The 25,739-nt window shown below is 38.7% G+C and overlaps 1 protein-coding gene across 13 annotated transcripts in view; it reads left to right on the forward strand.

Moving 5' to 3' along the window:
• FN1 (fibronectin 1) overlaps nucleotides 1–25,739 on the forward strand; it is a 64,713-nt gene that overhangs the window by 17,278 nt on the left and 21,696 nt on the right. For 7 of the 13 annotated variants that reach the window (XM_032479923.1, XM_006184307.3, XM_014558886.2 and 4 more), the window contains exons 13-28: nucleotides 2,932–3,053; nucleotides 5,348–5,528; nucleotides 5,724–5,900; nucleotides 6,712–6,840; nucleotides 6,943–7,032; nucleotides 7,828–8,022; nucleotides 8,925–9,197; nucleotides 10,507–10,773; nucleotides 14,440–14,534; nucleotides 15,961–16,129; nucleotides 16,574–16,660; nucleotides 18,774–18,965; nucleotides 20,221–20,493; nucleotides 21,616–21,798; nucleotides 23,964–24,053; nucleotides 25,343–25,612. In XM_032479923.1, the coding sequence (XP_032335814.1) occupies nucleotides 2,932–3,053; nucleotides 5,348–5,528; nucleotides 5,724–5,900; nucleotides 6,712–6,840; nucleotides 6,943–7,032; nucleotides 7,828–8,022; nucleotides 8,925–9,197; nucleotides 10,507–10,773; nucleotides 14,440–14,534; nucleotides 15,961–16,129; nucleotides 16,574–16,660; nucleotides 18,774–18,965; nucleotides 20,221–20,493; nucleotides 21,616–21,798; nucleotides 23,964–24,053; nucleotides 25,343–25,612 (2,793 nt within the window). The remainder of the gene's footprint in view (nucleotides 1–2,931; nucleotides 3,054–5,347; nucleotides 5,529–5,723; nucleotides 5,901–6,711; nucleotides 6,841–6,942; nucleotides 7,033–7,827; nucleotides 8,023–8,924; nucleotides 9,198–10,506; nucleotides 10,774–14,439; nucleotides 14,535–15,960; nucleotides 16,130–16,573; nucleotides 16,661–18,773; nucleotides 18,966–20,220; nucleotides 20,494–21,615; nucleotides 21,799–23,963; nucleotides 24,054–25,342; nucleotides 25,613–25,739) is intronic. The other 6 variants (XM_006184309.3, XM_006184315.3, XM_006184312.3 and 3 more) reach the window with 1 other exon arrangement.

The raw sequence follows: 25,739 nt of genomic DNA on the forward strand, positions 1-25,739 counted from the left end.
TGTGTTGACCTTGTTCCCACTCTTTAAAAAGGGTAACAGTGGGGCCCATTGAGCACAGAGGAGATTGAGGGGAGAGGAGATTGACCTCAGTGCACGGTCTGGTGCTCATCTGTATGTTTGGTTTGTTCAGTGGTTCTTGCCTTGGCTGTGGGGCTTTGAGAGTGTGAGAGGAACAGGGGAACAACACATTAGCGATAGCCTTGTCCTGTTTGTTCCTCCAACAGTGGACTTGGTGGAGTTGTTCAAACTAACAGAAGATAAGAGGCATTGGGTTTGTCAATAAACAACTGGGAAAGCACAGATCTCAGCAAACTATCATAGAGAAAAAAGGACTGAGTCGCAAACTCATCAATGTTTAACTTCTCCAGGGTCACCGTTACTGGAAATTATTCATTTGGGCCTTCTTTCAGACTGATTTTAAAAGTATACACATGGTATCATGTCTTTTCTTAACTATTTGATTGTTGGTCTGATCATATTGAATAGGAGAGGGAGTAAAGTTTTCATAGTGGGGAGTCATTGCTCAGTTAGGTTAATTTTTAAAGTTTTACCAACTCACCAATATCAAAAGGATTATCAAGATTTTAAACCTAAATAATGTAAATGGGGTCCGAATTTTCATATTTCCTGTCTTCAAATCAATAAGTAGAAAAAGCAGAGTAGAGTGAGGGCTGGAATTTAATTGACTTTACAGGTAATGGACACAGTCTCTTTATTTTCTGGACAAAAATGTGCTAAATGCATGACACCCCATTGCTGTTAGGGCAGTTCCCTTACAGGTGAGCTATGGCACAAACCCAAGATTGAAAACACAGGATTTCAAACCAGCACTTGAAATTTTAGAAAGAAAAAAACTTTCGTAGTTTTGCTCCATCACTGAAAAAAATATTGAGTTGCCTTTTTCTTGTTCCTCCTCTCTCCTTAACTATCCTTGTCCTGTGGACACAGCAGCATGATTGAGCTTAACGGTGGGCTGGAAAGGTCATTGGTGTTACTTTTCTAAAACTTAATAGACATTTAAACATCATAAAAGTTTTTAAATTAAGGATTATTTTTTAAAAGCAGTTTTCAATTCACAGCAAAATTAAAACAAAAGTTTCCCATGTTTCTCCTACCCCCACACAAGCACAACCTCCCCTGATGTCAGCATCCCTCCCAGAGTGGTACATGTGTTACAGTCAATGAACCTACATTGACACATTATCACCGATGCCTATGGTGCACATTAGGGATGGCTCTGGGTGTTGTATGTTCTGAGGCATCATAAATTTTCCCCCTCAAATCATGGTTGCCTACCTAAACAAAATACATATCAGGTGTTTCTTTACAGGAGAAAATTATGGTAGGATTTCCTTAAAGGATCAATATTTACACAACCTTATGCCAATTATTGTAAATAATTTAAGGACATGCTATTCCTATGTTTACTGATATATATGGAAGTACTTTAAATAATCACATCTCTAAAATTTTGCTTCAATGTTTGTTTTTAAAAAATGTATTTACATTTGTAAGGGGTGATTCAAAGAGGGACATGGAATTGACTTCTGCCAATTGATTAAAACAAACACCCTGCCATGTTTTATGAAGTAGACACCACTTTAGAATTAAAAATTGAGAATATTGTGTACACATCTTAGTTTTCATATAGCTTACAAATTTGTACATTAGATGAAATTAAGATTCAAAGAATATTTGTTAGTCTTCAGCCAACTTGGGATTGTTCTTAGTGTGGAAGTGAATATATTATTCTAGAACTTTTGAGTTTATACAGATATGCAAGTTGTATACTTGTTCCGCTAGAAAACTTTGTTTCAAAGATAATTTAAGAGCAAAAATAATAATTAAGTTTGAAAATCATTTTTTTATAAGACATTACAGAAAAATCTGTTAGTAATCTGGTGAAGTGCTTTATTAAATGTGCACAAATTTGCTCTGTTTGACAGAGTGGCAGTTAGAAATCCTTGGAAAGGTTATTACAAGGAACGTTACTTTATTTCTAATAAGTTGAACATTGACATCATAAAAAAATGGCAGTGTTTAGGAAAAAGATAGTTTTCTGTTCTGCAAGCATAAATTTTCCATCTATTTCATTATTATCAATAATAATGAAATTGAGTCCACTTCTTTCTTTGCCTTTCTTTTAAAAAAAAAAGAACCAAAACCATACTTTAAATTTTGTTGGTTATAGTTATACACAATAAGATGTGGAAATATTGAATTTAGTATACACTTCAAAATGTCATTTCATTGGTCACTACTTTTGAAAAAATATAAGTGTGATCTGTTAATAATTTGACCAATCAATGGAATGATTGTAAACTTCTTGAATAAAAATAAAACTAAAACTTTTTTTCCAAACTGATAGAATGCCTAGACTGATAGGAAGAGAAATAAAACTGAGTCTTTAATTATTACCTTTGTCTGTTTGTCTAAGACTCTACCCCATTTAGAAATGTGTTTGTTTTACATCATGTCATATGGCCTTTGGAATGTTGTTTCTTTCTTAGATGGTAGATTTGTTCTTGATGAAAGTTCCCACAAACTAGAATTTCCTTCAAAGAAGTTTAATATAATAAGTAAATGAAGTTTGATTTCTATATTACATTATTTGTGTTAGGTTGGTTCCGCAATTTTCTCACAATTCTTACTTTGAAAATGGAGAAGAACTCAAACTAGGTGGCATTTAAAAATTATTTTATTTGCTTATAAACAAGTTCTATATGTTTCTCATGTTTCTCAGCTAAAAAAGGATTTGTTGCATTGATTTCCAATGTCAATATGTAAAACCTTATTCCCAGATAATTTTTATTGTGCTCCCATTTACTGATAAGCAAAACTGTCTTTAATAATGCCATCCCTGTGAACTAAACTTTAAGTTGAAGTGAGGTAATACTCAAGATAACCAGATCTCACATTTTTCATTTTCAGGCACAACTGGTCCTGTCCAAGTAATCATCACTGAGACCCCCAGTCATCCCAATTCTCACCCCATCCAATGGAATGCCCCAGAACCATCTCACATTTCCAAGTACATTCTCAGATGGAAACCTGTGAGTATCCTGCTCAGAAACCTTGGACATGGAGGCTTCTGAAATTAATAGATTCTGAGAAGTTGTTTTCAGCTTTTGAGCCAACAGATCTGATTAACTATTCACATGGCTTTGTATTTGTTTAGTGACCAAAAATTATGCAGTCAATCTCACTGACATATCGATTTTTTGGTTTTTGGAAGAATTTAACTCTTTGTGTTAGAAAGAGCTTTGCAAGGACTTAGAAATGATAATGCTTAAACTTACTTTTTCTCAGTATGGGAAGAGAATCTAAAGTTTCGCATGTCTTGCAACTCCATCAAAGGGAAAAAAAAATTACTGGCATAATTTCTATGTTTTGAGAGACAAAGTAGCTAAATTAATATCTTTTTTGATTCATTTTTTCAGTGATCATTTCTTAAAACCTTATTTTCAGATGAGATTGGGAGCATTCAGGGGTATGGCTGTAGACTTAACTATCTTCAGTCCCTTGAAGTTATTTAGATAGAAAGGAAGGAAATGATGAGAGGGAGGTATAGATGAGGGATTGGTGGTGTATTTAATGAATGACCTTGTGATTTTTCTAATAATCATCTAGAAATTGAAGAAACCATGCTAAGAAGGATATTGGTCACTTAAGCTTTAGTTTCTCTTTCCCTCCCATACCTGCCCTGCTATTTCTCCAAAATGCATGACTCATAATTTGAGAAACACTATTTTAAACACAGGAGAAAAATGCCCATTTTTAATTTCAGCTATTGGTTTCCAGCAATTTAAAGTAAAGCAAAATAAAACATTTGACCAACTTAGGCAGTTGTATTAAATTCTCCTTGAAAAATTCAAGCTGTTGAAATCATTCTTTTTCTTCTTTCACCCCCTTCATTAATGTCCTCAGTATACGGAGTAGCCATTTGCAGAACTTTGTGTGTAATGATGTTGATCAGTGGAATCAAAATATTTGCCCCTCCAACACCTTGTCTCTCATCTTTTATCTTGTCACCAACTTTATTTACTTTAAACTTAACTCTGAAGTATAATGTGAGCCCACTGTAATAAGGAGCAATTACAGATAGGTATAAAATATTTATTAAATTAGGAAGTCTTCAAAGAGTGGAGTGATTAACTTCGTTGAGATTTTTAACAATTCCAGGTTTTTCCTTAATGTATGTCACCTGAGAATTTATTTTTGAGTATTTTCTTCTGATAGGTAACCAAGGAAATTCACATTGAATGACATTTTTTTTATTTTTGGGGTTTTTTTTTTTAACTAAGTCTGAGCTAATTACAATGACTGATTTTATTTTTTTCCACAGTGTATTTAAATTTAAAGAGTACTGGAATCTCTTCCATTTATTCCCAAAATATAAATGGGCACTTGAGTATTTGAATTATTGAGGAACTGGTTGATTGGATAATTAAAAAAAAAATTACTGGGCATTAAAAATGTATTTTGACTTTTATTAGTTTAGAATATTTATACTTAAAAGGATCTCATCTTGTTTGAAGTAAGGATGCTTCTTTTCCACACATTTTATTGCAGTGAGTTTTGTGATTCATGGTATATTAATGAAGTTGGACAGGATGTGAAAATATAAACTGGGAAACAAAGATTAAATAAACTGAAATCATATTCTTCTGCAGTCTTGCCCAAAGTTGGCTAACCACTTTTGATGGGATAGTTCATGTCCAAGAATGAGTCACAAAACCAGAGCAGTTAAACCTTGTATGTCATGGCCCCAAGAACTGAGTCACAAGGGAATATTATGCCTTTGACTGTCAGCAAGAAACTTGAATTGTATCCCACCAAGTGATACAACATATGGTCTTTTCCCATTTCAGAGAGGACTATATCTCTGTTCATTACAGAGTTTAAAAAATAGGGAAACACAAAACTTGGCTTCATCATATTGTGTTGCTGGTATTAATTAAACTAGCAAAAACGAAGGTGCCCAGGGCCTCCGACAGTGTAACCTTGGGCTTGTCACATAATTCTGTTTCTGCATCTATAAAATCAGGGTGATAAGATCCTTAACTTGGAGGATGGGGAGATGGAAGATTAAATGGGAAAATGCCAGTAAAACAGCACAGAGCATGGTACGTTGTAAGCTATCAGTAAATATTAGGTTTAATAATCATCATTAGTAATGTTAACAAATTTTGCTACAGGTTCCTATTCTGATTACCATTTTCCATGATTTTTCTCCAAAATGGAGCTGCATAGGCCCCTCATTCTTCAAATACTCCACCTCATCTCTGAATGTTCATCTTTGTGAATACGCGTGTGATTTTTTTTTTCTTTTTACTTATATTTTTAGAAAAACTCTCCAGGCCGTTGGAAGGAAGCCACGATTCCGGGCCACTTAAACTCATACACCATCAAAGGCCTGCGGCCAGGTGTGATCTACGAGGGCCAGCTCATCAGTGTCCAGCACTACGGCCACAGAGAGCTGACACGCTTCGACTTCACCACCACCAGCACCAGCTCAGCGGTGACCAGTACGTCCCCCAGCCATCCCCGCGTCCAGGACTGCTTGCCTCAGAGCTGGGCTCCCCAAGGAAGTGTTTTCCTTCTCAACTCATAGTCCTCCATGGATAGCACCCATGATTTTTTTAAAATGATGTTCTAGAGATAGCAGTAGTACATTTTCTCGATGCCTGAAGGCTGTCTGTCCCCTATCTGTGACTCTCTAGGCAACACGGTGACGGGAGAGACAACACCCTTGTCTCCTGTGGTGGCCACTTCTGAATCGGTGACTGAAATCACAGCCAGCAGCTTTGTGGTCTCCTGGGTCTCGGCTTCTGACACCGTGTCCGGATTCCTGGTGGAGTATGAGCTGAGTGAGGAGGGAGACGAGCCACAGTACCTGGGTGAGCTCCACGTGCTGTCAGGACAAGCTGCTGGGGACCCCTGCGTGGGGCTGGCCCTGGGGGACATCCAGGCAGGCGGCCGGGGAGGTTTGGAACTAGTTGACAGCTCAGACTGGACAAACGATCCTCCAATGTGAGGACAGAAAACAACTTACCCTTTTTAGCACTGAGCTGGGTTTTTCCTCAGCCACGCTTGCTTTCCTGGTCCCTGGTGGGAGCTGCATTATGCGTTTGCCCAGGCGCAGGTCCATACAACAAAAGTGTTTTCTTCCTGGAAGCAATCGCCAGCAGGAGGGCTGTGGTGGAAAATGTTAGCTTTGGGGGAGGCACACTACTCTCATTCATGCTTTTCAAATTCTCATGTTTAGGGGCCTTTTAAAAACTTTATTGTGGAGTAATATACATACTGAAAAGTGCACAGATCATAAACGTAGAGCTCAATGAATTTTTATAAAGTGAACACGCCCACATGATCAGGACCCAGATTAAGAAAAAGAACAGCCTTCCTACCCGCCTCCCCACCCTCCCCCACCCATAACAACTGACTTCTAACTACAGAGGGCTGTATTTACAAATCTGGGGGTGAATTAAAATTATACATCTTTAGAGAAAAAATTTGGGAAAAGGGGGAAAAAGGAAAAATTATCTCATAGTGCATTGATAATTATTGATGCTCAACTAGTACAGCTCCTTCTGGTCTCTCCCTGCTCCCCCACCATGAATATCTAGTTTTTAAAATATTCTCAGAGGCTGTGGAGTCATTCGAGGGATTGGTACGCTCTGATAGTAACCTTTCCCTATTATTTTAAAGATCTTCCCAGCACAGCCACTTCTGTGAACATTCCTGACTTGCTTCCCGGCCGCAAGTACATTGTGAATGTCTACCAGATATCCGAGGAAGGAGAGCAGAGTTTGATCCTGTCTACTTCACAGACAACAGGTACACGTGTGCTGTGTGGGCTGAAAGAATCTTTTTCCTGTAAAACAGACTTGTGGCAGTATTTCCTGTTTTTCTCACGTCTTTTTTTCTTTCTTTTGTTAGCACCTGATGCTCCTCCTGACCCTACCGTGGACCAAGTTAATGACACCTCGATTGTCATTAGCTGGCGAAGACCCCAGGCACCCATCACAGGTCAGCTTAGCTGCCTCCTCTTGGCTCTTGTGTTCATCTTGATGTAGTAAAAGTTCAGGGAGCAGATTCTGATCTGTGGGCAGGAAAATCACTTAAATTTCCTTTATAATTACTACATCAGGGTAGAGATGTGTGTATGTGTGTGTGTGTGTGTGTGTGTGTGGAATGCTAAGTCTTTACAGCCCGACTTTCTCAGGGATCATTTCCCCTTGAATCTGTTTTTCGACCTCTTTCATACACACGAAACAAACACACACAGTCGCACACACAAACCTCTAAAGCCAGCTCTCCGACTTATTACACCACCAGGCATTGCTGTGGTACAAGAGGAAGGATTTTTCTGAAAACCTCACTCTAAGATTTATTCTTGAAGAGGCAGCCAAGTTGCCTTCTTAGCTCATTAGGTGATTCAGCTGTCCCTGAAGTTCCTAAAAGACACAGACGTGCTAGACAGCTTTGTGCTCAGAGTGGTTCATTAATTGCTTCCATCGTCCAGAGCTCAAAGACAAGAAATTGGCTTAATACCAATCTTCTCACCTCCTGGCTTCTCTAATAGACATTTATTAAGGATCTTGGGTTTTCAAGGATGATATTTATTATTAAAAAGTTTTGCATGACTGTTCTTATTTTATATGAACAGTCCTTATAAGAAGTAGCAATATTGAAAGAGTCAAAAAGAAACACTCGTTCTTAACTAGTCCAGCAAGATGCTAAGGGCTATTAGAAAAGGGGGATTTATGCCTTTTGAAACCTCTGTTTCATCAGCGTATCTTACTTTTTTCCCTGAATCCACAGGATACAGGATCGTCTATTCCCCATCCATAGAAGGCAGTAGTACCGAACTCAACCTTCCTGAAACTGCCAACTCCGTCACTCTCAGTGACTTGCAACCTGGTGTTCAGTATAACATCACTATCTACGCTGTGGAAGAAAATCAAGAAAGTACTCCTGTTTTCATCCAACAGGAAACCACTGGCGTCCCGCGTTCAGGTAACTTGAAGACGTTTCCTGTGGTGTCTTATCTCTTAAGGCTTTACAAGGTAACATCTTTAACCTCCTTTTTGCTGGAGGAACAAAACTGACTGGCTTGTGTTCATTCCATGAACCTGCTGGGGAGGAGCAGACGTGTAAGAAGAAAGAATAATTGTCTCTGTGGGAGGGTGGTTTTATCTCTGTCAACAGTTCTTATATGAAAGTAGTCATAGATTAGTCTATCCCTAAACATATGCAATGTAGCTGAAATATCCTCACTGTAAAGTAACTTATCAAAGCTGGCTATTGGCCTTCCTGATTAAAAATTGACACCATAAAGTCTTCATATTTTTCCCCAGAAACCTAAGGGTCAGTTTATCTCTTGCTCTCAAGTATGGTAAAATGATTTAGTAAAATAAAAACCACCACATTTTTCCCTGTTGTCATAGAAAGAGCTCTTTTGGGGGGAGGTTGGTATGTTAATTTTAAACCCCTCAAAAGGACACTTCATATGTTGGAAACTCATCTGCTTGCCTACATATTTTACATAAAAGCTTCAAATGTCGTATGTAAGCCGTATGATTGAATTGTAAAAATATAACCCTCAAAAAAGCATATTCTTTGATTAAGAGATAAAACAGCATTGTTCTGGAATGAGAGGCTCAATGAATTGCTTTATACATATCCAGGAAATTGACTTTTTAAAAATAATCCTTCACAAAGGGGAGGGTATAGCTCAGTGGTGGAGTGTGTGCTTAGCATGCATGAGGTCCTGGATTCAATCCCCAGTACACCATTACAATTAATTAATTAACCTAATTACCTCCCCCTGAAAACAAACAAACAAATAAAGTGATTTAAAAGAATAATAATAGTCCTTGGCAGGAATTGTGAATGACTGGTTGGCTCTTGTCTGTTAGATAAAGTCCCGCCTCCCAGGGACCTGCAGTTTGTGGAGGTGACGGACGTGAAGATCACCATCATGTGGACACCCCCCGAGAGCCCGGTGACCGGTTACCGCGTGGACGTGATCCCTGTCAACCTGCCTGGGGAGCATGGCCAGAGGCTGCCCATCAGCAGGAACACCTTTGTGGAAGTCACCGGGCTGTCCCCCGGGGTCACCTACCTCTTCAAAGTCTTTGCCTTGCACCACGGGAGGGAGAGCAAGCCTCTGACGGCACAGCAGACGACCAGTATGTCCTGCTGCAGACTTCACCTCCACCCCACACTCCCCACCCTCACTTCTGTCCTGTGATGAATGGGCAGCAGGCCATTCACTCCCAGCTTCACAGTCAGAAACAGGAAAATACTCAGGGGGTAGGGGGAGTGTAGAGTAGACACCAAGTACGTTAAGCTTGAAAACAGAACTTAGACAAGCTCCATGGAGACTAAATGGTAACCTGCTTCCCAAATAGCCAGAGCAGTGGCAGCGAGAGAAATCTTAAGAGAACCTAATTTTCCTTGCAAAGGGAGACATGGATTGAAAATTTGAGCACATTTTTATGTAACTAAATATACCTAGATCAAATTTTAAATGTCATCACTTAATCCTTTTCTAGTAGAATTATTTACAAATAATAATTGCTAAAACATGTAGTGCTTATTAAAGTACCAGGTCTTCTGCTCAGTTGTTTGCAAGCATTATCTGCATGTTTAATCCGCATTCTGAGCTAACGGGGAAGACCTCATTATTATCCCTGTGCTCTACATGAAGAAACTGAAGTTCATCAAACGTTCTGCAACTTGTAGGATCAGAGATCTAGGAAGTGATGGAGCTGGATCCTCATAGACCTGTGTCTTTTTGACACCAAAGCCCATGTTTCCAATTGCTATACTTGACTACCTCTTAAACCTTTCCTCCCTCTGACAAGTGTTTTAAATGATTGTAGGGAAACTGCCTGTTACCACACTCAGGAAGAAAACCCACAATTTAAGGGGTTGTTTCTGATAGTGTAGACTCACCAGGGTCTTGCCATCAATCTGAGGTTCTGAGTATAGGTTATAATTATTGTCTCATCTGAATTATGTGAAAAGAACATTTATGTTTCCAGTAAAAGACTATTCATTGAATAAATGCACAGAATATTGCTCTTGTTCCATGTGGAGCTGTCTTCTTGCCCTCGTCTTAGTGGGCCTATCTCTCGTAACCTGTTTGGCTCAGAGCAGAGAAGACTGTGGCTTCACAAGTGTTTGTTTTTGGCTTTGTTTCAAATGCCATCTCTGTAATGTTAGTGTAATTTCTGAGGGTGATGGGAAAGTCATGCTGGGAAAATTAGACTTTCCACAGGATCAAAGTCAAAGAAAAATGGTGAGCAATTTCTCATGACTGACACAGACATTTGCAAATTTCTCTCTAGCAGTCAGTCTCTTCATGGCTCAATATTTCCAAGGTTTTGATCGCTCCTTAGTTTCAATCTTGAGAAGAAAGCACTTAGAAAATTCAGTCAAGCTTTAGGGTTTCAGTATAATTACTAAGGCTCAACTATTTCTTGAATTTTCTAGAATTGGATGCTCCCACGAACCTCCGGTTTGTCAATGAGACTGACTCCACCGTCATAGTGACCTGGACTCCACCTCGTGCCCGGATAGCTGGGTACCGACTGACCGTGGGCCTGACCCGGGGAGGCCAGCCCAAGCAGTACAACGTGGGGCCCTCGGCCTCACAGTACCCCCTCAGGAACCTGCAGCCTGGCTCTGAGTATGCGGCAACGCTCGTGGCTGTGAAAGGCAACCAGCAGAGCCCCAGGGCCACTGGGGTCTTCACCACTCGTGAGTCAAAATTTAACTGTCTTTTCTTAGTGATGGCCACAAGTTTTTACCTCTTACCTCCTGGACCAGCACTTTGAGTAACATGGTTTAAAACACCCAGTTATTTGCAAATTGAAGGCTACTGTATTCAGTGAATTTACCAAATACTAGTTAAGGCAAGAAAAAAATCAGCCCCTACGTCTACATCCTAATCCTTTGGGTATCAAATGAGAGCAATAAAAACGTGGAACAAAAACATCTACCAGCTGAACAGAAACCAACAGGACAAGAAGCTGAGGAAATGATTTCTTTACAAGTGTTGACTACAGCGGATTAAAGTACTTCTGCAGAACAGACTAGCTGGGTTTTTTTTTTTTTTTTTTAATCTTAAAGTACTCTCGAAATTCTACAGAAGGAAAAATACTGACAGTAATTTTTTGTCATTTCTGTTCTTTTGCTCAACATTGTACAGGAGGTGGCCTTAAATCTCTTATATATCTACATCACAATAGAAGACTGTATTCATAAATTGAATTCTGTTAAATGTATCCTCATTTACATTACAAAGAATTATGAGACCCATAATTTCTAGATAAGCATTAATTGTTATTTTTAACTTGACATTTTGAATTAGAGAAGGACCTTACATGACACTTTGTCAGCATATATTGCAACTGTGAACTAGCTTGCAATTTCCTAAAAGCTTTGAACAAATCTTACTCTGGCTAATTTTAAAAATCAGTGTTAAAAAGCATTCAAAAAGTGACTGTAAATTTAGTTTGTAAATTGCTATGGGATTCATAAGTCACCAAAATTTTATTTCCATTTAAATTTGGTGTATAAAGTCTGGCTAGTTTTTCTCCCTAAGTAATTGCTAATCATAAGCAAGTAAAATCTGCTTTTTATCTGTAAGTTAACCTTTAAATTTTGCTCTTTTATATTATATGTTACTGAGATACTCTAAAAACTATTAACATGAAATCAATGTCTTTGACTTCTTGTAAATATCTATTTCTTACAGATAACTTTCACTGCATTAGAATGGAGATTTCAGTAGATTTAATCTTTTACTGAACACATGTAATTCTATATAGCATCATTTTTACTTTTTAACATGAGACATATTTCATATAGTTTCTTTTGTTGGAGTGCTTATAAAAGAAAAAAGCATTTTTAATCATACTAACAATAATTAAGTGGATTGGGGTGAGTCAATATGGACTTATTTCAAGTACTTTTGGAGACTGATATATTGGGCATGTTATTTTATTGTCTGCACCATACATTTATAAAAATACAATTATATGTGAATTAACTGATAGAACTGATTTTATTAGATAAAGGGGAACAAGGAGCCTTGCACAGAGTATACTTTCAAAAAATATTTGTTGAATAGATGATTGCAGAGCAGCTCAACCAAGCTTAGATTTAAATAAACCGTCTTAAGCAGGGAGTTCTACAGCTTCATTTGAGCTTCAAGTATTCTCTGAGGCCATAAACATCAGCAGGGCTTGCATATCTTTGAAGTTGCTTTAAGTTTCTGTAGCTTTTTCCTGTTACCAAGCTGAATTCTGGGAATAACTTTTCTGGGTTTTAAAACTTATGCTAAATTCTTACAGGTATATGGCAGCGGGTTTGGGAGAGCTGTTTCTGGGGAAAATTCAGCTTACTCCTTTATAAATAGGGCAGTTTTGTTCTGTTTTTGTTTTTTGTTTTTTTTGAATATCCAGACTGTCCTTCACCCAACAAGACCTGCCAGAATCCATAGCTCATACTTACAGTCACTCCCTCTGTTTGACATCAGTCTGTGGGTTTGTGGTTTGGAGATTTTTCTGTAATGGCCTTCCCAGGCAGAGAGCATCGTCTTAAACTTTGGAAGATTCTAGCTGGCTGGCTCAAGCCATAGAGAAGACCCAATCTTAAAGCCCAGCACAGTTGAGGAGAATGTAATTTGTGGAAAAAAAACAAAACAAAAACAAAAACAAAAACAAATGCAGATGTTCAGTGAAAGAAGCTGACTGCTCTCTGAATTGTTTCTTGTGGCCCTTAACATGGTCACCCAGGGCTGTCCATGGCATTTTAGCAAAGTCAGTAGCAGCCAAGTGGTGTATGATTTCGGAGACTCTTGGACAGCATCACCGGTCACCTATCCCAATTACCCTGAAAACACCATCAAAATCATCATATACTTAGGAACCGCCTCTCTCAACCAGTAGAATGTCAGTCCAGCCATTAGAGCAGTCATCACAAAGTGGCCCCCACACAGAGTTAATTTTTTCAAACAACAGTATTTTTTAAATAATTTTTAGAAATTGCATGTGAAAATCCAGCCTGAAAAACAACAAAAGAATTGTAATGGTGGGGCTGAAACAATTGACTGGAGCTCTGGAGGATGAGTCTTTGTCTCACCAGCCATGCATAATTTAGCATAAATGCATCTACTAGGTTTTTAACCAGTGGACACAGAATTTGGTTGGGACATAAAAAGGAAGGGATTGAAGGCACAAACTATGACCAAGTCCATCCACACACTTGAAAGCCTTACATTTGACTAACCAACACAAATGTCTTGGCTTCTAAGCCCTCACCTTTCCCATAGCAGCCAGTTATCAAAATGCTTGTAATCCTTACTACAAGATTTAGTTGTTCAACCAATTACAGTTTATAGATTCTGAATGTCTGTTAAGATTTGTAAGACTGTTGACAATCTCTCTTTCAACTTTGTGTTCACATGCTCTTTTTCTTCCCTTTTTATTGTATTTTTAAAGTACTGTTTTCACTAAGAAATAACAGTGATGTCAGGATGCTAGGAGACTCAAGATAAACTTTTATTATCATTCCTAATTCCAGTGGCAGAATACTAAATTTCTGCAGTGTGATTATTCAAATCACACGTTTAAGGAAAGAATCTTTAGAATGTCTAAGTGCTTCCATGATGACAGATTTTGTTTACCTTTCCTACGGCACCTTTTTTGCAACCAAAAATAATTGGTCATCATTATGGAAGGAATCAGCAGAAAGCTATTTGTAAGATAATCATCTATAATTTAACATTGTTCTCAAAATAATGATTAAGAAGTAGAGTGATAATCAGTTTGTGGTGACCAGTTTTACATTTACATGGGATTCTGTACTGACAATATAGGGAAAGCTATTGTCATCAAACTCAAGTCCCAAACATGATGAAAGACACAAATTCTAGAATCCAAGGAGTTGAAAGGATCCTCTGAGATCATCCAGCCCCCTTGTCACTCAAATTTCATTCACACACCGACAACGTTGGTGTTACAGAAATGCAGACTACCTAACCCCATGTGGACCTGCAGAATCGAAATCTGCATTTTAAGAGGGGAGGGTATAGCTCGAGTGGTAGAGCACATGCTTAGCATGCACAAGGTCCTGGGTTCAATCCCCAGTACCTTCTCTATAAATAAATAAATAAACTTAATTACCCCTCCTACCCTGCCAAAAAAATCTCAGAATCTGCATTTTAGCCAGATCTCAGATGATCTGTATGGCATGGGAAAGATTGAGAAGCACTGCCCTACTCCAGATTTTCATATATGTTACCTTCTGGATCCATTAGCGACTAAAGTGCTGTTCTTGATAAAAGTATTTGTTATCTACTTTCTGTACCATCATCTGTGATTCTGAGGTTTGAACACGTGCCTTGATTCCATTTCACAGTACAGCCCCTGGGCTCCATTCCACCTTACAACACAGAGGTGACAGAGACCACGATTGTGATTACATGGACGCCTGCTCCAAGGATCGGTTTTAAGGTAAATTGCAGATGTTCCTAATCTCTTGTGACACAGCCCTGAGGTGCCCTCATGCTTCTAGATGTGGTTGAAATAGGATGTTCAGGAGTCAGGAGATTTGGGTTGTATCCTGCTTCTGTGCGTACCTCCCTGATCACATTGTCAAGGCATCACAACACGTCTGCCTCCCTGAGTTGCTGGAAGGATGGACTGGGGCAGTGCCGGTGCTTTGCAAAGAAGAAAACGTTAGTCCCGAACTGTTAGTTATTGTTATCTTATTTTCTCTATTCTTTCCCCCAGGGAACTACATTTAAAAATATATAGGGAAACTCTATTTGTTGTGTTGTTCTAAACGGATATCAACAAGTTCACAAAAACCAATTTAAGGAGACCAATTAAACTCAGAGTCACTTAAAAATCACATTTCATCCAGTCAGTTTCATCTCAACTTGTTCAAAGCCCCTTGGGTGAATTGCTTAATGGAAGTTAAGATTAAGGTCTTCCCTCTAGATAATCTGGATTCATTCTTTAAAGTAATGGTACCAGGGAAGTGATGAATAAACAAATGAATGTGTTTAAAAAATGAATTCCTTTCTCTGGCATTTAGAATGTGGGGAGAGAAATATTTATTATAATTGAAAATCAAGACTAAATCCTCATGGTTCCTTGTTAAAAAAAATGCATCAAAAACCACTTCTTTTGAAAAATATGCAAATGGCATATTGATGATTATGCTACTTAAATATAGAGAAACCCTTTCTGAAGATTGGCAGTATACCTTTTAAATTTCCCTTAATAGTGTCATTCTTTCAGAAGCCTTGTAACATACTAAGAATGTCTCTAGAGTTGAACGATGTTTGATGCACAGTATTACCTAGGTTTTTGAAATAAAATACTAAGGATTGAAAATTCTGGGCACATTGCTTTTAATTCTTCTTTTGTAACATATCCTGCAGTTGAAGCAATGAACATACTTCTTCAGAAGGAGTGTTTTTGAAGCACAATGTTACAGGGGCTGGTACCTTTAAGTTGAGTGTCAGTAACTCATTAAAGAGAGAACTAGAGGATTTCTTCCAGGAAAAAGAAAATAATAAATGAACTGCCATGTGGCCCAAGGTTCCTATGTACTTCGTTTGTATCAGGAGGTTATTTATCAAGCAAAACAGTATGCAATGACATTTCTCTGGAACTTTCCGTTACAAGCTACCTTAACTTTGTTTTGGAAGATACTTCCCCTAACTTACACTACTCTTTCCCCCACCCCACCCCCAAGCTCATTCCAGGGAATTTCCAGCTAAATTATTTAATAGAGCTAAAGTAAGGCCCTAACTCATCCCCAGCTGAAAGCGGAGTACAGGTCCTAAGGAGTTCACATTATGCAAGGCGTAACCACAACCTCTCAGCAGTGGCCCAGCTCTTGGTGTTTATTTTGCTTTCCTTCTTCTAGCTGGGTGTACGACCAAGCCAGGGAGGGGAAGCACCACGAGAAGTGACTTCAGACTCAGGAAGCATCGTTGTATCTGGCCTGACACCAGGCGTGGAATACGTGTACACCATCTCAGTCCTGAGAGATGGGCAAGAGAGGGACACCCCAATCGTGAAGAAAGTAGTGACGCGTAAGAGGACTTCTTTGCCTCTTTTCTTTTCCTTTAGTTTTTAAAACTGTTCCACTTTTAAAAAATAACTGATAGTGATATCACTTTTGACTTATAATGACACAGGGGAAAGATTCCATCCCTACTTATATTATTAGCTATTTCCAAATTTGGAGTAGCAAGTTCAACTCACGTCATCTATTCCATGGCATTGCAAGTGTTCTTTCCATGTCAAAAATATTTATGAGCTGGCAAGACAGAAACAAATTTCAACAGGGTTGCAAAACAATAAATTGGGGAAAAAAAATCCTCTCAAAGAATTGCTGTCCAGAATGGTTTCATAGTACAACTTCTTTATTTTTTACTAATTCTGGAAGGAACAAAGGAAGGAAGGAAAGAAGGAAGGGTGGGAGGGAAACATTTCATAGCTCAAATACTTTGTGTTAAATTCTTTTTTCGCCCTAGCACTGTCTCCACCAACGAACCTGCACCTGGAGGCAAACCCCGACACTGGAGTGCTCACTGTCTCCTGGGAGAGGAGTACCACCCCAGGTAAGCCTGAAGTGTGTCAGAGGGCAAGTATACGCACTGCCTTTCCAAGACAAAGTTTAGAAACTGTATTCCTATCAGAGAATGATAGGATCAAAAGTATAAGTACCTTGCTCTCCATAAAAAATACAGGAGTACATGAGTGTACATCTAAGAGTTACATGTAGGGTGTTTTACTGCACGTTTGTTTAAGTCACAAGAAAGACAACAAGGCAGAGTGTTATTGAGCTACAGGGAACCATGAGGGCTGAGGAAGAGCATTCTGGGAAGTGTCTTTTGCTCAGTGGCATTCAAAATTGCCATGCAAATGCCAAACAAAGTTATACTATCTAATTTTCCTTTTGTGAGTTATCATAGATTCTAACTTTATTGTTCAGTACACTTAGATATTTCACAAATATTTTGTCATAAGTTGCACTACAAAAATCTAAGGGTGAATAAAGGTAGAAATGACTCCCATTTTACAGAATTAGAAAACTGAGGCAGAAAAAACTGACCTACCCACAGTCACCAATTTTAAGTGTGACAGAACTGGGATTGTACTTGTGTGTTCAGACTCATTCTCACACCCATCATGTATTGGATCTTAACGGCTAGTTTGTTTTACTGATACTCAGTGCTGAGAAATTTGGCTAAACAGCATTCCGTGACTATTTTTAATGCTTTGAATAAAATTTTTATCTAAACTTTTTGTTTACACATATTAAAAAATATCTATAAAATCCTAAAATGTTTTAAGATACCTATAGCAATATTCAGGAATCATGGTGTACCAGGGCAATGTCAAGAGAAATTTTAGATATTCCTGATCTTTGTGAAAGTCTCTTTAAATGAGAAATGGTAACTAAAACAGTTAATATGGTTACAAGGGGGGAATCACTAGTGAGATATCAGGATACTCATTATTGAGAAAATTCTAAATGAAACAAAAACAGAAATTCAAACTGATATTGATTATATCTGTGACTGATATACTTATTAATTAGAGGACTATATTTAGTTTATTTGTTCACTGTTTCTGTTTTTATTCTGACTTTAAAAAAAAAAACAATTCTTACCTTTGCTTGGGCACACAGCTAAGACAATTATCTCTAAATCTGATCAATATGTGTAGTCACATCCAATAAAGTGAGCTGAAAGTATCCTTTTTAATCCTGCTCTGAAGTAAAGTGATTTTGGTGACATTTTCATTATCTTTGGAAACATCATTTAAGCCAAAATGACACTATTTCCAGCTAAATTACTCTACATTTGAAACTTGCAAGTTGGCAAGTTTCATGCTTGTCAGAAGCTGGATGGTTAATATTTAGTCTTAATGGACGGCCTAGCCTGTCCATCGGGATGGTCACTAGCAAGTGTAATGACCCAGACATTTATTTCCCATCCAGTTGGATTTCCTTGTATAGACCACTCTAGTGTTCACCCTGTTCCTAATGACAAAGTATACCATCATTTTCTTGCTCTTTAGTAAGTTTAACTTAAATATACTTTTTCATTTTACTTTTAGTCTGCCCCTGTGACTCTCAGGTTATCATTGGTTTTTGTTTTTGCTTTTGTAATTTATATGTCTCTCTACTCCCCCTCAACCCCCTTACTGCCTGATTTCTGTGACTCCTGAAGACTTTAACAGTTAATATTCATTCTCTAGAATAAGTAGAGACACTTTTGTTTTTCATTGTTTCTCCTTTCCTTTCTCCCTTCCAGTGAATCCCATAGGTTCAGACCTTGTAAATTAGGAGAGCCCATTCTGGGGAATGTGCCTTAAGGGTGAAAGCCTTTCCTTACCAAGCAGGTAAAATAGAATATTCTTCAGCTGCCCTGCAAATGCTCCATTAAGGAAAAGCAGGGTAGAGTGGTAGAAGGAGCATGCAATTTGGAGACAGAAAAAACCTTTGGTAATCATTTTTCTTTTCCAAGATACTCTTTAAACTGAGAATGTTAATACCTGCCTCCAAGGGTTGCTATAAGCACTGAATGACAATAGGTAGAGTCTTCAGTATGTAAATGCTGGTCCTTTCCCCATTCCCCTTCAAGGATTCATCCTTGCAGATTAGTTTAATAGGCTCTGGGTTGCAAAAGTTCTGTGCAGTAACTTCCTCCTTTCTGTTTTCTCCAGACATCACTGGTTATAGAATTACCACCACACCTACAAACGGCCAGCAGGGATATTCTTTGGAAGAAGTGGTCCACGCAGATCAGAGTTCATGTACTTTTGAAAACCTGAGTCCTGGCCTGGAGTACAATGTCAGTGTTTACACAGTCAAAGATGACAAGGAAAGTGTCCCTATCTCTGATACCATCATCCCAGGTAATGGAAAAATAAGCTGTTATCCTCAGAGTGGCAGTTGCAGTAAGAGTGGGGATTAACATCTTAATCCCTGGATGGTTGAGTGTGTCAAAAATGTTTGGGATTTAATTCTGACTTCCCATCCACATGCTCCAAAACCATGAAGGTCAAAGCAACTATTTGGACAAATGCTTGCTGTTAACACTGCTTGACTGTCTGTGCTTCACTGGGATGTTCTTTGTTGCGATGGGTATGTAATGGAGTGGCAACCATGGCATTAACTCTGTCCGCTCACATGGAAATATTACTAAAACGATGTCATGTGTCTGTACTCAGTACTGACAGGCAAAAAGTAATATGGTAAATGCATCCCATCAGTACATTGGTGCCTGATCTTACAGTCTCCATACCTGGGCACTGAAATAGCACTTGGCTGACACGTTCAGTTCTTCATCTTGCCATTTTGGATCATTCCTTCTTGCTGTTGAAGGAAAAACAAAGAAAGGTCACACCTTTGGGGTGTTCTTTCTTATGGACTGAATGACAACATTAAAAAGACCTATCTAGGGATAGGTTTGTTGTTTGTCCAAAATTGAATTATGACTGAATGAAAGCATTGGACATTGTGTTCTTCTTTGCACTATTTGGTAGAATGCTTTTACTAATGCTAATTAAATTACTGATTACAAATTGAACAAAATATTGGCAGTGGCCTTGGACTCAGGCCTGTCTTTCACCTGAATATGCTTTTGAATGGCACATTTTATACCATACATTCATAATGCATTCTCATTATGGTCATGATGTTATAATGAGTTTTTGTATGGGAAAAAAAGAAAAACTCATCAATCAATTTTTTTAACCCTCTTCATGCAAGCTTTCTTTTTCTACTAAAAATTTTTAGATTTTTTAAACACTACTGATACTATAGATATTATGTCTAGGTTCTAAGAATGGTTTTGACATCCAGAATAGGACTATATTTTTTAGAACCTAAGAGGTTCAAACTTTACTGTCTGGGGGATTTTCAAAAAACAAACCAAAAAAAAAAAAAAATCTCTAAAGGAGTATTATAACCTGTTTTATTCTCCCAGGGAAGCAAATTATTCATGATGCTTAAAAAGTCTTTTCAGATAATTTGGAACAGATTGCATATTACCATCATTGCTTTAACACCACCAATTTTACCACTAGTAACGTGATGTACACTGCTTTATTTTTTCCTCTTTTTTGCCTCTGTTTTCCTTTTGCCCTCCTTTGCTTTGTAACTCAATAGAGGTGCCCCAACTCACTGACCTAAGCCTTGTTGATATAACCGATTCAAGCATCGGCCTGAGGTGGACCCCGCTAAACTCTTCCACCATTATTGGGTACCGCATCACAGTAGTTGCGGCAGGAGAAGGTATCCCTATTTTTGAAGATTTTGTGGACTCCTCAGTAGGATACTACACAGTTACAGGGCTGGAGCCGGGCATTGACTATGACATCAGCGTTATCACTCTCATTAATGGCGGAGAGAGTGCCCCTACTACACTGACACAACAAACGGGTGAATTTTGAAAACTTCTGTGTTTGAGACATGGATGATGGTGTTGCATGCTGCCACCAGTCACTCTGGTTAAACGTGGATGTTTCAAGGGAAAAGCCAGCAATTTGCCAAAGATTAAGAGAGGGTGGATCAAGGGGTAAGGATGGAACACCTATGCTAATCTGATTGGATAAAGACAAATGCAGTCGTCTTAAGTACACTTTCATCAAGCCACAAATAGGTATAAAGCTAGAGAAATGTAGATATCTGGTCTATCAAATACAAAACGGCAAAAGTTGCTTGAATTTGCAGACCTAGCATTTTTTTTTTAAACTAACATTAATACCAAATTGTATCAGGAGCACCAGTTAATAAGAAATGTACTTCCAAAATGTACCATTATACCCTCCCTTCTACTCTGACAAACTCTGCCATCCTCCTTCTTAACTGTTTAAAAAACGATTGCAATTTAGGGTAGAGTAGAAGGAGGTTGTTTTGTGGGAGGAGAAAAAGAAACTTTGGAACATTCTAAGTTTCATTGACGTGGTGAGGTCAAAGAACTCCTCTTTAACCACAGTCTGGGGACCAGCATGCAACATTATAAAGGTTCTCTGCCCTGCATGGTAAGAAACATGCTGAGAACCAATTTGCATGAAGCCTTTTCATTTGTAAGTAGAATTCACTGAATGGAATTGTAGCCATGCCAGTAGCTGTAGTCACTCCTGTCAGGGGGAAATTTAGGACCCTCTTGTCTTTTTGTCTGTGTGCATGTGTTTCTTTGGAAAGTATCGCTCTGTTTCTCTCTGCTGTGTGGCAACTTAAGCCTCTTCAGCCTGGGATCAAATAATCACCAGTGGTATTAATAATATACTTAAAATCAATGTCTTTGAAAGCGGCTTAAAATTATTCTTTAAAATATATTGACGGCAGAAAGGTTAAAGGGGCCTAAGAGCAGTACCGGGTGTAGTGTTTCATTTTTAACCGTAGTTCACTATGATTTAGATTAGATTTAGCTTAGACTATTTGCATGATTATGACTCGTTTTCTTTATGCATGAAATCCTGGTTTTACTTTTCTAGCTCTTCTTATTTGCTTTAATTCTTAAATTATATTAACTTAGTCTTCTTTCTTATTTGAAACCAGCTGTTCCTCCTCCCACTGACCTGCGGTTTACCAATGTTGGTCCCGACACCATGCGTGTCACCTGGGCCCCACCTCCATCCATCGAACTGACCAACCTCCTGGTGCGCTACTCGCCTGTGAAAAATGAGGAGGATGTGGCAGAGCTGTCCATCTCCCCTTCAGACAACGCGGTGGTCTTAACAAGTAAGTGCTTGAGTGCATGTGCCCAGTAAATGCTAAGCTAGCACACAAGCAAAGAATTCCATGTTCTCAGGTAGGAGCAACAAAGATTAAGACAGTCACAACAGAACCGCAGGCTGAACTCCGAATCTAACGTTCAGTTCTGTAAATTGTGAAAGGTATCATGTTTGTTGTTATTTTAATATATCTTTGATATCTACAGCTTTTAAAAAATCAAAGTGGAAAAACACCAACAGTGAAGTTCAAAGACTTTAGACAGGTTCTGCTTCCAAATAAGTATGTGCAATTAAATGTATGTCAAGAGAAATTATGTGACTAAATCTAAACATTTAGTGAGAGAAAAAAATGGGGATTGAAAATAGTGTCCCCACATCTTTTTTTCTTCTCCTTTTTTTTTTTTTCTTGAAGTGTCAGCAGGTCATCTACTTGGCATTTGAAAACTTAGAAATAGTGACTGGTTACTCAGGGTAGATCAGGATTCTATTTTGAAGAAAGAGCCAGAAATTTAATTTGTACTTCAAAAAGAATCTGTGAGCAGGATTTCTCGGATGGCTGAGGATTCAGAAAACAACTGACATTAAAATAAACAATGACAACAATTTATGGAAATTGTTTCTTTCTAGTTCCTACCCTTTTGAAACTGATATCTTTTATTAAAGAAAGAGGCTGCAGCATGGTGCTGTGTTTCACATAAATTTTGCTTCTCATTATTTTCACCATAATAGTTAAATGCCCATGTAAGAATAGCAAGAGTTTCTCAGTTAGGGGAAAACAGCTCACATTTAGGTACACTATCAAATGACGGTCTGAAAACAGCCTCCATCTTTCAAACACGTTTTAGAGGATGAAATACAAACAAAGGCAATTCAGCATGACCGTAGTCTTGGATCCTCATTTTGTGGCTGAGGGCGAGAAATCCTTAGGTCTGCATATCAGTCGGGTTGTTGTTTCTGTTCTGGAGCATTCTGGAATCAGTCGTCACAGCGTTACCCAACACAGAAGGTCCTGCTTTAGGATCACTATCTGCCCCACCTTAGTCACAGACCTGTCTCATGTTGTTCATAAGATCTTATTCCAGATCCTACTCTGGATCTCAAGGTTTTACTTCCCTGAGAGAAGCCATTTTTACCCTATGTTACAGATAAAGCAGCTGAGGTCACCAATGACTAAATAGATTGCCCCCGGCCAAGCAGGAAGGAGAGTGGAGTCCCACCTCCTAGTCTGGTGCTTTTCCAAAACTTGCAGGAGCCCCTAAAGAAGGGGAGATGGCGTAGAGGGAAACGGGGTCTCATGAGTAGGAGTTTGAAGGTTAGAAACCTTATCCTGTACCTTTTTTGGTACCTCAGAGTGAGAGAAGAGGATACCCAGGAATGTGTATTCCATTCTTTTGAGTATTCTGTTCTTACTTTAATGGGGCAGAACGAATCACTCCCGATGACTATGACTCTTTTCCAGTAAAGAAAAACAGAACTACAAACTACAAACTGAAACAGCTACAGCAGAACTATAAACTACAAACTAAACTAGTTGTTAAGACCCACTGGTCTTGGCTCAGGTCAACTGCTGTGTGATCTTGGGCAAGTCTACCAAAGAAGATAACTTTTCTGGGCCTCAGTGTTCCCACTTCCAAAGTGGGGATAATTTTAAACCAGACTTTTGGAGGTAATGAGTATGTTCATGATCTTGAATGCAGCGATGGTTTTACAAGTGTATACGTTTGTTAAAACCTATTAAACTATACACTTTAAATATTGGCTGTTTGTTATATGGCAATAAAGCTGCTTTAACAAGTAGCAAACTACCTCCTAGGGTTATTGTGAGGAGTAAATGATAAGCCACAATGCCACAGTCATTACCACATGCCCTCAACAGTTAAGTGGATGATAGAGATATTACTGTGCTGCAGCCACTCCGTTTTATGTCAGATGCGGCTGAGTCACGCTCTCAGAGGTGGAATTGAGAGCGGGGCTTAGAGATGCTACAGGGCAAGGCGACCCTTCCTCATCACCTACTTACAACCCCTCTCCAGGTAGCAATGTTCGCTTGGGTGTCAATAGGCTATAGGACTGGACTCTTGGATATTTTATCAGTTGAAATAGTCCCAAGGGTATTTTGGCTTTTCATTCTTTCAAGCACATTTTGAAAATAATTCTCACTTGCCTCTTCAGATCTCCTGCCTGGCACAGAATATTTAGTCAGTGTCTCCAGTGTTTACGAGCAACACGAGAGCATTCCTCTTAGAGGGAGACAGAAAACGGGTAAGTCATGTGGGCCATATGCTTATCAGGTAGCTTCCACCTACCAATTTTAAAGAGCAAAATGCAGTGCTACTTCTAAAAACACATCCCCGTCTTTGTGGGAGTGGTGATGCTTGTTGCCTTGTTGCTACTTTTGATCACTGGTCTTAAAAATTAAGACACCTTATTCAACTATGATGCTGGCTTCCAGTCACTAAGATTATACTCTCTGCTTCCAGGAGGACTAAAAATAGTCCAGAAACTTTGTTGTCTATCTTAAAAAAAAACTCCCAAGAATAATATCTCATAATCTCTATTAATTAGAGATGGGAACAATCCTTCTCATTAGGCAGCTCTGTCCTGTGGCCAACCCAACACTGTCCCTGTCATCTGCATATTTTCCCTCCTTTACTTAGCCAACGAGTTTCTCTCTATTTTCCACTTGGTGAAAGAGTCATTAAAAGGAGGTAGAATAGACTCTCATAATATTATATCCCTTCTTAAACATGAGTGTTTCTATTAATTTTTCCCTTTCAAGAAAGTATAATTTAATATAGCCATTTATTTATTTCTTATAGTCCACTTGCTTCCAAAAAGAAGTTGTGGTAATTCAGTTTGATTTAAATATATTATTGAATAGAATATGTGAATGTTATAACTAAAATAAAAATTTGCTGGAAGTCCCAGAGAGGTTAAGTGATTTGAATTTGAGATAAACTTTAAATTCTTGCTAATTTTTCTTCAGTGCACTGAATTCTCAATTCATGAGGAATTACCCACACTGTAATTTGTCCAGGGTGATGTCTTATTTTAGTTTTAGAAAGTTTTTTGTTTGGCATCCTTACCCCCTGTTGACACAGCAACTCCTTCTTGAGGGTAGAAAGCTTCTTTTGAGAACCAAAGACTTAACTTGAGAGAAGGCAGATCTTGCCTTACTTTGAGAGATACACTTACAGGGTAGAAACGAGTACTTGAACACTGACGCATTTGAAAATATCAATTCCCAAAGTATCTCAAACATCTGTCTTCAAATGTGATGCATAAATCACTTGGATTACTTAGCAAAAGAAAAAAGAAAAAAATACTTGAGTTGGCCATTTTGAACGGACTCAGTTTATGATTTCGAAATTCATGTGTGGCTTCGAATCAGTGCGTCATAACCTGGGGTTCATGGCAATTCATTGTGTTAGTGGGAAAAGATGGAGACATTGGTTTTATGTTACTTTCCCTCCCAGTCTTCCTCACTTCCTAAATTGGTGCTGTCTTTTTTTTCCCCCTTTCTCTCTTTCTCCCCTGGGTGGGAAAAACAGGTCTCGATTCCCCAACTGGCATGGACTTTTCTGATATCACTGCCAACTCTTTCACTGTCCATTGGATGATTCCTCGAGCCCCCATTACTGGCTTCAAGATTCGCCATCATCCCGAGCACATGCCTGGAAGACCTCGAGAAGATCGAGTTCCCCCCTCTCGGAATTCCATCACCCTCACCAACCTCAACCCGGGCACAGAATACGTGGTCAGCATCATCGCTGTTAACGGCAGAGAGGAAAGTCCTCCCTTGGTAGGCCAACAATCAACAGGTAACTTGTTTTCTGATCTGCAAAGAAACTCAGAGGACTTTCCTATGCAGGCAATAGCTTCTGTGACATAGCTTTGGGTTGTCAGAGTCATCATCTTAAAAGAATTAGGTCATGGTTATGAGAATAT

This window comes from Camelus ferus, chromosome 5, assembly GCF_009834535.1.
Source record: "Camelus ferus isolate YT-003-E chromosome 5, BCGSAC_Cfer_1.0, whole genome shotgun sequence".
Taxonomy (NCBI): Eukaryota; Metazoa; Chordata; class Mammalia; order Artiodactyla; family Camelidae; genus Camelus; species Camelus ferus.